This window comes from Thamnophis sirtalis, unplaced genomic scaffold, assembly GCF_051295495.1.
Source record: "Thamnophis sirtalis isolate CommonGarterSnake01/CBP01778 unplaced genomic scaffold, rThaSir2_p1.2 scaffold_1, whole genome shotgun sequence".
NCBI classification, from domain to species: domain Eukaryota; kingdom Metazoa; phylum Chordata; class Lepidosauria; order Squamata; family Natricidae; genus Thamnophis; species Thamnophis sirtalis.
Genome location: NW_028261381.1, coordinates 34641117 through 34655345, shown reverse-complemented (window position 1 = coordinate 34655345; position 14229 = coordinate 34641117). Strand labels below are relative to the sequence as shown.

Here is a 14229-nt window from a genome sequence, read left to right as displayed (position 1 = left end):
GGTTTTGACGAGTTCTGCGCTTCCACGCATGCGCAGGACGCATACAGCGCCTGCGCGATCCTCCAGGAGCAGCTGGAGCATCGCACAGACGCTAGTACGCATGTGTGTGCCACGCATGTGCACGCGCCGCACGCGTGCACGAGGACGCCGCCGGCCCTGTTCCAACCAAACCGGTTGGAACGGGGCAAGAAACCCACCCCTGTATGAGACCTATTATAAAATGCAGTTCAGCAGTAGTTTAAGGCCGAAAATCTGCCCACCTCTTACTTAGCTGATGTGTGAACCAGGCCAAAACCTCATCTGCTTTTTAAAATTGGGAAACTTTTTATTACATATTTTCCTGAATTTTGAAAAGGGCATTTAACAGAGTTACATAGATAACATATCTCCTTTCTGCTGTATCTGCATCTGCTTTTTATAAGGCAACTACCAATTAAATGGGATTGGGGAAATTCACACATTCCTTTTCCTTTTAGCCAGGCAAATTAAAATGACAAATGCCCATGTTTTGGTCACTTAAAAAAAATGAAATAATGCTTATATAAGAAGCATTAACACAATAAATAACAATACTGTTTGTATAAGAATCAGGTAAAGATTATAATTTGAGGATCCAGCTTTGGAGATATCCAGGATGGGTTTCTTTTGTTTTTGTTTTTGCTTTTTATAGGTAGTCCTTGATTTACAGCAGCTCATTTAGTGACCGTTTGACGTTACAATGGCACTGAAAAAGTGACTTATGACAGTTTGCAACATCCCGATGATCACATGACCAAAAACCAAATGCTTGGCAACTGATTCATATTTATGCCACCTGGGGTCATGTGATCACCTTTTGTGACCATCTGACAAGCAAAGTCAATGGGGAAGCTGAATTCATTTAACAACTGTATTACTAAGTTAACAACTGCAGTGACTCACTTAACAACTGTGGCAAGTTAAGTCATAAAATGGGGCAACATTCATTTAACTGCCATCTCACTTAACAACAGAAACTTTGAGCTCAATTTTTGTCATAAATCAAGGACTACCTGTACTGTTAATTGTAGTCCTTTCCTGTATCCAGGCCAAGAGTGCAATTGTATTTTCCAAGCAGTAGCTCCTATTAAATGAAACACAGTCCACATTATCCAAAGCTGGCAAATTCCCGTAAGTTCCCATCTTTAGTTTATCTACTGCTGTACAGTTTGGTCCAGGAATGTAATTGTAAGCCTTAACCTGCTACCCTGAGGCTTCAAAGCTGCTCTTGGATAAATGATATATGAATGTATTTGGCTCTGTTTTTCTCTCCTCCATGTTTTTTAGTTGGTACTCCTCAACTGCATATGATGTGGGTGCTTATGATATATATTAGGGATCCCTAACCTCCAGACTGTCACCCACTATCAGGTCTTAAGCCTTTTTGAACCAGGCTGCAGAGGTGGTAGGCAAGCATGCATATGTGTGCATCCCCACTTCTGCGAGCAATGGGCTAGCACATGTGCTTCATTTGTGAGAGCAGCAGGCACAATTGCTTGTCGCTCGTGCAAATGGAACTGTGTGCATGCTTGAATGCCCCTCACTTGGAACCATCCCCTCTCACCTCCCCCTCCATTGGTCCGCAAAGCCAGAAAAGTTGGGGAACTCTGAGAGTGTATGTACGCACACACACAAAGAATATCTGTATTAATGTAGTTCCAAAGTGTTTCTCATCTACATAAAAAAAACCCACTATGTCCTTCTAAAGTGGCATGAGTCAAAAGTAAATACTCCGTCACATAATGTTCTGGGGTGGCAATAAATTGTTTCATGCTAGCTCTTGCATATTCACTGCTTGAGTAGCCTAAAATGGAAAAATCTACCAGCAACTACCAGCTGCTTTGAGAATTTTTAATTTTTACTCAGCAGGATACCAGCGGATGCCAACAACAGAACCTGTGAAGCTAACATTTGGTACCACAAATCACCTTCAGAGTTAGAACAGTTGGAAACTTGCATATTCACTTTAAACCTAACTGCCTGAGAGATAACACCTGCGCTTCCAATTGGTCTACCTTTCCATCTTTCTTCCCTCGTTTATTTAGGAAAATACACTGCAGTATTTGAACAAATGTGAAGAAAAGGCATTATATGCCCCTATTAAGTCTTGATAAGGGTCTTGGCAGTAGCATGAGGCTGTGTGTGTGCACATGCACATATTATTAGTGAACGAATTCAGAGAAAACTGAGGAATGCAAGGTAAGTTCTAAAAAAAGAAAGGAATTGCTTACATAAAGAAGAAAAAACTCACAGAGAAAAGCCCCAAAGTTTCCCCCCAAAATGAAGATGTTATTGGCCCAGCATACTTTATATTTCAGTTACACAGTATGCTAATGTAGAGAACATAATGATGTGTAAAATGGCCAGTATAATCTTTATGAGGCTTTAGGGTTTGCCCTATCATTTCTACTATCCTTTGCATCTTTGTCCCTTCAGCTTCCCAACTTGGATTAAATATGTTCCAAAAATTAGGCATGGTGGCCTGGACTGGTCTTGGTCACAATCTCACTGAATAATCTGGTCGATTTGTATTTTAGTCTAACAGGCAAAAAAATTAAGACAAGGGAGATAAATAGTACAGTCAATGTACTGGGTGGAGCGGAGAAAAATAGTAATAGACGGTATTCTTATAATCCTTTTCCTGATATATTTTACTATAGACTCATACAGCACTTTTCCATATTGATTTCAATTACATCTCAGTAATCCTTGCAACAGTCTTGAAAAATATTTCAGTATTATTATTGCTTCTGTATCAGAGAAAAGATATCAGAGAATCATTCCATGAGGTAAAGGCCAAGATGAACTTCAAGAAAATAGGTAAAATACAGTTGTTGTTGTTGTTGTTGATGATGTTGTTGTTGTTGTTTTTGGCTAAGTGTATATTTCTGAAATGTATATCTTGAAAGGATTTTTTTAAAACAAAAATGGAATTAAATCTCTCCATAAACTCAAACTTAATTTGTGTCGTTTCAGATTAAGAAAATGTCACAGAAAAAATTAAGCAGGTAAATTGAGAAGATCAACTGAAAAAGCAGTTTCAAAATTAAGAAATGCTGTCACTGGATTTATGGGTGCTATTAAAATATCATTGAGATAGACAGAAGATGGATGGGAGCAAACATGATACAAGAAGATGTCTTAAAATTCTGAATTCTAGTAGGAGAGCTTGTATCATGTTTTTAGATTTAGTGGTTCCACAAGGGCTTTGGGACACAAATCACTAGATGCAATTTGGCTATGATGTATGCAAATAAGACACCACTCACTGCAGAGCTAGTCCTTTGAAATTTACTTTGGATGCAATATAAGAAAGTTGTATTTCCAGAGATTATAAATTTTCATATTCATAATAAGAATGTAGTGACTTTTTATCAGCAATAAATTGGGAGCACTCACATTTTCAGTTCTGGGCGAACCAGTTGTTACAGTATGTGACACCCACCTCTGCTCCTAAGATCTTACTAATTGCTGTTAGTTGCCATAATTTTTTTTAAATGTATCATGGTGCTGGTATAAAACAGCTTCTTAACTTGAAATATGTATGTATAGGAGCATGCATATGCATGAACATGTCTAATGTGCATAGGCATCTGCAACAAACCAAGATTAAGTCAAAAGGGTATAATGCAAGAAATGATGCCATGACATAGGCTCCATCCTTAAGTATTTGCAACCTGATGCCTGATGTTTGTATCACAAACTCATGGTGCATGTTTAATCACTGCTCACATTTGATCAATCATATAATTATAATTTAAGCATGTACCGTATTTTTTGGAGTATGTCGGACCTTCCCCCCCCCCAAAAAAAAGTGGGTGAAAATCTGGGTGCATCTTATACACTGAATACAGCATTTTTGGCCTCCCAAAACCCCGCCACATTCACAAAAATGGATGTGCATAGCCTTTAGGAAGCCTGCAAAGTGCTCATGGGGGCTGGGGAAGGCAAAAATGAGGAAAAAATGGGCTGTTTTTTTCCTTGTCCTCCTCCCCCCAGCCTCCAGGAACATTCTACAAGCCTTCTAAAGGTTATGCGTGGCCTTTTGGGGGGCAAAAAACGGGCCCGTTTTCGTGTAAATAGGCCACTTTTTGCTCATTTTTGTCCGTCTCCCCCCCCCCCAGTTACCAGGAGCACTTTGCAGGCCTCTCAAACTCTCTGCATGCCCCATTTTTCACAAAAAAATGAGGCGCGCAGAGGATTTGGAAGGTCTGCAGAGTGCAAAAACGTTTTTTTAAAATTTACCTCTTCAAAATCTTGGTGCATCTTATACTCCAAAAAATACGATAAATATTGTAAGTATATAAGTATAATTTGATTGCTTATTATTAACCTATGACTATCACTAAGTATTGTGTCTTATGATTCCTGATGAATGTATTCTATTTTATTTTTTCTTTATGTGCACTGAGAGCATATGCACCAAAGACAAATTATTTTTGCGCCCAATCACACTTGGCCAATAAATAATTCAATTCAATTCATTATTCTATTCTATTCTATTCTGTGTAGATTGGGAGATTTTCTCATGGACACCATTGTCTTTTTCTGAGTTTTTAGTCTCAGCTATAGCCCTGTGGTTTTTGGTGGACTTCTCCTATCCCAATATTAATGAAGCCCAGTGCTGCTTAGCTTCACATCCCAGACTTGTGCACAAAGACCCTTCACCCAAAGACCGCTTCAGCTATTCAAATCTAATGTGAGATACAGTATATATCTTTCCTCCAGGAGGCAATGTTTTCCTGTTCCTGTTCCATCAACTCAATAGTAAGGATTACCTAAGGAGCTGGAACAGTGAGCAATCTAAAATGAATGCTTAGAGGAGAGAAAAGCTTGAGAAATCCTAAAGCTACAATCGGAAGAAGTTTATTAAGATTGGATCTGAAATTATTAAACGTGCAAATAACCTTCCTTAGACAAGGAACAAGCAAGATTTAGGTTCAGATTAAAAGAACTAGGCAATCAGTCACAGATTCATCAGAGAGACTAAGTTCCGTGAAATAACTAGGCTAATGAGAGCGAATATTTTTGTCAACCCAAAAAAAAAAAAAAACCCAATCCTGGACAATTTTATAGGGCTCGCATAAGTGAAAGAACCACAGTATGATTAAGCATGATTAAGCCAAAGAAATTAAAAATTTCAAAACTCCAACTACTTCCATTTTTTACTTTCTTATTCCCAGAAATGTTTGTTCTACCTTTTAAATAATTCCCTAGGTATTTGAGTCAATGTCATTTCTCAGTCCTTTGATAATGAATTAGGTAGCAACATTTGTTTGAGCCAGATTTTCTTTTTTTTTTTAGAGGAAGCAACAGCATTTTATCTAACTTTACTGAACAGAAAGCTCAAAACTCAAGTTTTAAAATATTCATTTCATCCAAAAACATTTTGTTAACATTCAATACATATTTTTTGCAAGTTGAATCCATACAGACAGAAATAAGTACACTGAGTTTAGTTCGACAAGGGTAACTAGGCATAAGATGGCAGATGTCCTTATTAACTTGAATAATCACATTTTATTTGTTTTGGGTATTTATACTGCGTGCTAAAATATCTAATCAGTTAGTCCTATTAAGGATGGATGGATGGATGGATGGATGGATATAGATAGATAGATAGATAGATAGATAGATAGATAGATAGATAGACAGACAGACAGACAGACAGACTAATGATTACAGAAAGAAATAGTATTAAAACACTTAAGTAAATAAAATAAACAAATGGACATGCTTTCATGCATGTATGCTTCTATACATAATGGCTGTGGCAGCCAAAATCACTTACAGAGTATAATCAGTGGTGGGATTCAGCCAGTTCGCACCACTTCGGGAGAACCAGTTGTTAAGTTTCTGAGCAGTTTGGTGGTGAACTGGTTGTTGCAATAAATCATTAGAGCAGAGAACCGGTTGTTAATCTGAATCCCACCACTGAGTATAATGATACCATTGACTGAGACATCTGTCTAGAAGCCTTCTAGGGGAATCATGAATACAAAAAGGGGGGCAGGAGAACATTACTGCTCACCTCCCATCAAACCTGTGCTTCAGGAAGTCAAACAGGGCTTTCTGCATCATGTCTGTCACCTTGCAGAGATAAAAAAATGAAGTAATAAGATCAACAACAGAGAAAAAGAAGTCCCAAGTAAAAGAAGAAAGTGGAAAAGTTAAGGCATCGCAGATTCTCAAAGTTCTATACGCGGATTGCGATGCCTTTAGCGAGTTAGCTCTCCTTTGACACACATTTTCTAGGTAGACTAGAAATAACTAAACATTCTGCAACAGATCCAGGAAGTTTTCTGACATGCCTCGGCACTTGTAAATGAGAACACAAATTGGTCTGCTTTTTATACACAACAACTCTCCGGGCTTTCCAGAATATGTTGGCAATCCTCAATTCCAGTTTATGCCTGCCAGAAACTGTCAGAAATGATTCCTCTTTGCTGGCTTATGCTGCAGGTTGTTCCCTGACTGGGATCTAAACTATAGAGTTGGAAGGGGAAAATAAAGCCAAATCTTACTTAACTAAATCCTTAAATGCACCCACACAGGGTAGAAGGGCAGGATAGAAATGAAATAATTCCGAAGTTTGTTTTGTTCCTTTTGCAGGATGCATTTTTCTGTTCTCCAAATCCCCAAGAAATTGAGAACTTTTTAATTTTTTTGTACTGAAATATTTAGGCACTAAATCTGAATATGTGAAATCACTACCATGGCTGGATTTGCACACCCAACTGAACCATCATCAAACAAACCACGTGGTTTAGTCTTGTGTGCATCAATCCAGCTATTGTGTTTGGATTTAACCAAGTCATATTAATTATGATTTAGCAAAACAGACCAACTTTAATCCATGTTTCATGATCCCAGCTTATATCCATAAACCAGGAATTGGTGTGTGTGTGTGTGTGTGTGTGTGTGTGTGTGTGTGTGTGTAAAAATAATTTTGGGTAGGAGAAATGTTCAGGTGTTCACATCACCACAGTAAGGTGAGATCAGAGCTAGAAGTGAACATAACCAAAATTTATTTCTCCTCTTTCTAACGTTCGCTTCTCTCTCCCTTTATCTCTCATCCCAATGCAAACATAAATGCACACAATTATTCAGAAGTAATCAAGATGCATCAATCATGGAGGCAATCCATCAGACTTGTGTATGTGTGTGCGTGTGTGTGTGTGTATGTAAATCATGGTTTAGCAGCAGATCCAAAACACACCAGTCTGCATGGAAGAAAGGAAAGAAAAATAGATAGCTGCCACAATGGATGGGCTCAATTACAAAACACTTCATCCAAAAATGCATAGGTGTCTTCTGTGCCCCAAGATCAGGAGTGAGAAACTATGATCTTTTTATGGCTTGTGGACTTCAACTCCCAGAATTCCTGAGCCAGCCATGCTCAGGAATTCTGGGAGTTGAAGTCCACAAGTCATAAAGAGGCCATAATTCCCCACCTCTGACCTAGAAGTTTTTCAATCACCGTCCAACTTCCTTTGTTTTTCCTGGGTAAATAGACACACTGTGAACAAAATATGGGATTGTAGTCTCCCACCATTTTTTTACACCGATCTGACCCACTGCAGTGTCACTGGAAACAAAAATGATTATAGAGGCTAATATAGTTGGCTCTACAGCAAGCCAACTCCTTTTAAGTTTTTGTTTAAAATTAAAAATAACACTCCAGAAATGAAATGGTAGACTGAAGCAAGGGACCTGGGAGGCACCATGGGAAGATATCTTTCATGCACTTAAACAAACATTTTTAAATTCCAAGTGAGCAAAGCTTAAATCTTTCCTCTTACGTACCATCTGTCGTGCATATGTTTTGTTTCTGTTTTAAGACAAACAAAAAGTCGAGTGAAAGATTGATGTCCATTTTATTTGAGAAAGTATGTATCTTCCTTAACAGTTTTTTTTAAAGGAGGGAATATCTTACAGCTCTGGGAATGCCATCTATTTCTCAAGACAGTTCCCTTTTCTTTGCAAATCTTGGTTTATTCATTTCATGGATATCAGACTATGTTATCTGATTCAGATTTACCCAATAATAAATGTTTAAAGCGGCTTTGCCCAAACTGCAGAAGTGTGTACATCAAGTTTCACAGCCTGCATTATAAAATTAGCATTAAATTCAAACATATTTGTATAGTTATCAGATGGGGGAAAACATAAGACAACCTTAGTTGCTATAATCTGATTATATAACTCCGATCACACAAAGCGGTCAAATAATTTGATATAGTTTAAAAAGAGTCTGGAATGTCAGTTGCTAACAGGCACACTTACTTCATAGCCTTTTAAAGAAGGGCCAACTAGCACAACAGGTCTCATGGATGGGACAACATCATAAGGAGGCACATGTTCTGTCTGAAAAAAATATGTTTAGTAAACACCACCTCTTTGCAAGAGTACAGCAAGAAAATTTTAGTGGGCATTAAGAGAGAGATTGTGTACTTACCACTTTTTGTTTTTGTTTTGCTGAAAGATAAAAAAGAGAAGATGTTTTTGTTGAATTGCTGCATAGCAGCCATACAAACATGCATTTGCAAAATAATTTGGTGTGGGGAGACATTTAAGTTTAAACCCCTGTATATTTCTGCTGCTGCTTGAGAAATGATTCAGTCTCTGTCTTCAGCTACTCCTTCCTTCCACCGGAATGCAGACTAGAACTTCAGGATAGCTGCCTTGTTCCTCACTTCCCATCAATTGTTCAGAAAGTTGTGCCTTTAATATATATCCATTTCCACTTTTGTGGCTGAGAATGGCAATTTTAGTTTATTATCCTTATCACTTAGCAAGGCTGAAGAGGTTGAGGTTGGGTATACTAATGGCATCGGAATGGATGCGACTAGAATTCTCCAAGGCTTAGCATACCTATTTTCTTTTATTTCCTACCAAATTATCGACTACGATTCCTCAATATGCCATATTTCAGTGATGTAAAGTCAGGGAGCTCTGGGAAACCATTCAAGAGAGAAATCAAGGGGTGTAAAAGCCATTTGTTCACTCTTCATTTAGGCCCAAATAGTTCCTCTCCCCTCAATAATTCAGCTCTTGAAAGACTTTGACAACAGGTGCTTATCAGGAACCATTATCCCTCAGATGAAATCTCAGAGATAATGAGTACCGTATTTTCACGACCATAAGCCGCACCGGATTGTAAGCCGCAGTATCAGTTAATGTTAATTTTTTAAACTTTTTTCACATATAAAGCGCACCGGGTTATAAGCCGCGCTCAGAGACCCGGCTCCCCTTGGTTCCTCATCGAATCACGTGCGCAGGTTGCAACTGGAACTCCGTCTGCCCGAGTTGGGGCATTTTCTGGCTTGGGACGCTCCGGCGGCTTCTTCGGGGATGAAGGGGCAGGACTTCCCGGGCGGAAGGCATGCCTGGCTCTGCGGCTCCAGCCCCGGCACCTTTCGGCCGAGCCTCTCCCGCCAGGCGGCCGCCTTCCTCCACTGAGCGGCCCCGCGCAGCCACGCCACCCCGGGAGATCGCCAGCGCGGGGGCCTGGGGCGCCGCGGTCAGGTCGCTCTGTCCTCTCCACCTCCCGCGCCTTGCCCACCGCCCGCCCGCCCAGGATGCTGACCTACTGCCATGCCCCGCGCCCACCACTGGCCCGCTCCTGCGCCTCCGCTGCCGCCGCCGCCGCCCTGCTCGGAGTCCTCTGGCTGCACGCCTGCTGCGGCATGCCCCATGTCATCCGCATCGGTGAGCCAGGCGGGGGAGGGATGGGGGCGGGCAGGGCGCCCGGGTTGCAGTCCCCGAGGCGGGCAGGTGGGCGCACGTGGCAGGCGTCGGCTAGCGGGACATTTCTGGCGCGGGAGGCTTCGAGCTCCGCTACTCTCCCGGCTCTTGCCCGGCCGGCGTGGTGTGCTGGGAAGACTGGCGCCGCACCGGCCACCCGCGCGCCCTTGACCGGCAGCGTAGAGCCGGCTGGGGCGCGGAGCGGAGTTAGGCAGGGCGACTGCCGGGGCGGATGGGGTGCTCGGCGCCGGCAAATCCTGAAGGGCTGCGCCGGTCTGCCGTCCCTTCTTGCGGCGGCGGGGGTGACAGAACAGCCCAGTCTATAGGGGCTGGGAGCTGGGTGGCTCTCTGCTCTGACTCAGAAAGTAGCGAGGTTGAAGGGAGAGACCCGAGGGACGTGTGCATGCTTGCGAGCTTCAAGTTTGAGCGTCGGGAGGGAGAGATTTTCGATCTTTTTTCACACATAAAGCGCACCGGGTTATAAGCCGCACTGCCGGTTTTTGATAAAATTTTAGGATTTTCAGTGCGGCTTATGGTCGTGAAAATACGGTAATTGACACGTTTGAAAGACATGTGCAATTGGTGGCACCCACACAAATCAAATTGGTAGATGCTCTACGCTACCTCAGGTCCCTTTCTCTTGCTCTTTCCCAGAATAAGAATACATTAGATATATTTCAAATTACCGCCTTGTGTTCCACCTAAGGCACACTACTAAAAAGGATGATATGTTGAGTAACGTACAAAGACGGTAACAGCATCACATGCGTGCAGACATCATAGCTGAGATTTACAGAATCAGAACATTTTGATATAAAATGATATTAATGGGGAGGGACAAGTTTTATTCTTAAGTACACAAACAGTAGGATCTATTTGAAAATCCTTCACAGATATTGTACAATTATTTTGAGAGCCAGATCCACACAAATGTGGTTTTTTGTCCATCTAAGAGGCCCACATGACTCTCATCAGCACAATGCAGATTTGCATTAGAACTATATGTAGGACCTCCCTAATCAAAATTATTTGGGATTTATTTGCTCTGAAAACTTTGAAAGCTTACCAGTGGTAGTGGGTGTAGCTCGAAACGTACCAGACACCATTTCTCCGAGGCTTGAAGATGAATTCCCACTTGACTTCCTATATTATAAAGAACCCCATTAAATATTTGCATCACTGCGAGAATGTTGCACAACAGGATTTTGGTATTATTTTACATGTGCCTGAAAGGTACAGAGGCCAACAGTGTTTCCTTCCATTCTTAATTTCAGGTAGAGCTGGGTAAAAATCAGTATGGGCAATTACTTGGAACTGACTAAGTGAAAGGTTGTGAGATTTGAGATTATGCACTAAGACAACTGCCCTTATGGTTCAAAGAGGCCTCTGAGGGTTACACTTAGAAGAGCTACCGTATTTTTCGGATTATAAAACGCACCAGAATATAAAACGCACCAAGATTTTGAAGAGGTAAATTTTTTTAAAAAAGTTTTTGCACTTTGCATACCTCCCAAACCCTCTGTATGCCCCATTTTTTGTGAAAAACAGGGCATGCAGAGATTTGGAGAGGCCTGGAAAGTGCTCCTGGGGGCTGGGAGGGTAAAAACAGGCAAAAAATGGTCCATTTTTCACGAAAACAGGCCTGTCTTTTTGCAAAAACAGGGCATGAATAGGCTTTGGGAGGCTTGTAGAGTGCTCCTGGAGGCTGGGTGAGGGAGGGGATTAATGTGCAAAAAGGGGTCATTTTTTGCTCGTTTTTGCCCTCCCCAGGCCCCAGGAGCACTCTACAAGCCTCCCAAAACCTCTGCCATCCATTTTTGCAAAAGGGAGCGGGATTTCAGGAGGCCAAAAATATTGTATTCAGTGTATAAGACACACCCAGATTTTCACCCTCTTTTTTGTGGGGGAAGATGCGTCTTATACACCGAAAAATACGGTATTTAAAAAAAAACTTGATTTTGTTGGCGGAAGTAATTCGTTTCATTTGACTCTGATGACTCAGATACAGATGCCTTTGCAAGTGGTGGGAATTATAGTCGTTGCAGTGTGTTCCATGGTCACATGATCGTTATTTGCATGCTTCAGAACCAGCTTCTGACAATCAAGAGTCCACAGAGAAGCTGGAAGGAGAGCTGACGTCGCGACGTGCAATCTTGATGTTCCAAGATCACAGTCGAATTTCTGCCGCTGGACAGTCCATTTGGACCTAAACCGTTCCACAGAGATGGGTGATTGAGAAGGGCACTTCCTGCTGATCTCAGGGACACCACAAAGTCCTTGAAAGATCCAAGAATAGTCCTTTTTTCCCAGCAACAGAAACACAGCTAATGAAGCTGCTGAAGTTGGGATAGCTCCAGAACGGGAAGAAAGCGGAAAGAGAAAGTGTGCCGAATTGATTTTGAAGAGGCAATTTTTTTAAAAAAAGTAGGTAGGTAGATAGAGGGATAGAGAAGGAGAGAAAGAGAAATACAGTAGGTAGGTAGGTAGGTAGGTAGGTAGGTAGGTAGGTAGGTAGGGAGAGAGAGAGAGAGAGAGAGAGAGAGAGAGTAGGTAGGTAGGTAGGTAGGTAGATGGAAAGAGAGAGAGAGAGAGAGAGAGAAAATACAGTAGGTAGGTAGGGAGAGAGAGAGAGAGTAAGTAGGTAGGTAGGTAGAGGGATAGAGAGAGAGAGAAATACGGTAGGTAGGTAGGGAGAGAGAGAATAGGTAGGTAGGTAGATAGAGGGATAGAGAGAGAGAGAGAAATACAGTAGGTAGGTAGGGATAGAGAGAGTAGGTAGGTAGGTAGAGGGATAGAGAGAGAAATACAGTAGGTAGGTAGGGGAGAGAGAGAGAGAGTAGATAGGTACATAGATAGAGGGATAAAGAGAGAGAAATACAGTAGGTAGGAAGAGAGAGAGTAGGTAGGTAGGTAGATAGAGGGATAGATAGAGAGAAATACAGTAGGTAGGAAGAGAGAGAGTAGGTAGGTAGGTAAATAGAGGGATAGAGAGAGAGAAAAAAATACAGTAGGTAGGTAGGGAGAGAGAGAGTAGGTAGGTAGGTAGGTAGGTAGGTAGGTAGGTAGGTAGGTAGGTAGGTAGGTAGAGGGATAGAGGAAAAATACAGTAGGTAGGTAGGGAGAGAGAGAGAGTACCGTAGGTAGGTAGATAGGTGGATAGAGGGAGGGAGAGAGAAATACAGTAGGTAGGTAGGGAGAGAGAGAGAATACATAGGGAGGGAGGGAGATGTTTCCAGGTGTATTTATCCATGTGCTGGAGAAGGAAATCAACCTGCAGCACCTAAGACTTATTTCTGGTGGCACAGCACTTGATCAATGTAATTCTCATCAGTCACTCTAACTAAAGAGCTTTCCGAAAGGGGGCAAAAAACTTTTTGCACTCTGCAAACCTCTCAAAACTGGCCCGTTTTTCACAAAAACGGGGCAGTTTTTTTTCAAATAAAAGGCATGAATAGCATGGGGGGGGGGGCTTGCAGAGTGCTCCGGGGTGGCAAAAATGAGCAAAAAACAGCCCATTTTTCACGAAAACGGGCCCATTTTTTGTCAGAAAAATTGCATGCATTGCCTTATGGAGGGTTATAGAGTGCTGCTGGAGGCTGAGGGAAATGGCCCATTTTTTGCTCATTTCTGCCCTCTCCAGCCCCCAGGAGCTCTCTGAAACCTCTGTAAGGGTATGCACAGCCATTTTTGTGAAGGGGAGGGGCTTCAGGAGGCAAAAAAATGCTGTATTTGATGTATAAGACACACCCAGATTTTCAGCCTCTTTTTTGAGGGAAAAAAGGTGCATCTTATACTCCGAAAAATATGTTATACATAAGCAAATGAATGCAATTAAGGATTTCTGTAAATTTCTGATTTGGATTTAAATTTGTAACTTTATTTTTAACCAATAGCATGAAATAAAAATATTAGAAGAGTAGTTACATCCCCCATTCACTCAGAATAACTATTTTCAAAATTAGGATGATATATAATCTAGCCCCATATTTATTTATTTTTAAAGGATAGAGTCTGGAAGCAAAAACTATTGGTTATAACAAATCTAAAAGCATCTACTACCAGTGGTAGGGGAGTAGGTGTTTTGAACTGCCAAATAGAAAACATAGAGGCTGATAAAACAAATACACATTTCAAAGTGCAGATTAAACAGAATTGAAGTCAACCTTTTGGCTCATTGCCAATTACTCTTCTGATGATTACTACTGATGCCCAATTTCAAAGCACTTGTGCTCTTAAGGTTTTTCTTCTTTTAAAAAAAAATCTTTAAGCTAGTTTGGTCTGGCAGAACATCAAATTCAGGATGCTTTGAAATAAGCATGATTCTTCTGGCAATGCTTCAATCAGATGATAGCTCTCCATAATCTAGGGCATATGGCTACTGAAATCTTTTATCAGTCATGGACTGATGACAATACCTGAACTTTATTCATTTCTAGGATGCTTCTAAGCTTTAATCTTAATGAA

The 14229-nt window shown here is 41.2% G+C and overlaps 1 protein-coding gene across 4 annotated transcripts in view; it reads right to left on the bottom strand.

Moving 5' to 3' along the window:
- CACNB4 (calcium voltage-gated channel auxiliary subunit beta 4) overlaps positions 1-14229 on the bottom strand; it is a 116556-nt gene that overhangs the window by 15674 nt on the left and 86653 nt on the right. For all 4 annotated transcript variants that reach the window (XR_015696061.1, XM_087710514.1, XM_014068452.2 and 1 more), the window contains 4 exons: positions 10832-10908; positions 8477-8496; positions 8305-8385; positions 6050-6108 (listed from right to left, as the gene is read on the bottom strand). Coding sequence is in view for 3 of the 4 variants with exons in the window: in XM_087710514.1 (XP_087566640.1) it covers positions 6050-6108; positions 8305-8385; positions 8477-8496; positions 10832-10908 (237 nt within the window). In the remaining variant the exon portion in view is untranslated. The remainder of the gene's footprint in view (positions 1-6049; positions 6109-8304; positions 8386-8476; positions 8497-10831; positions 10909-14229) is intronic.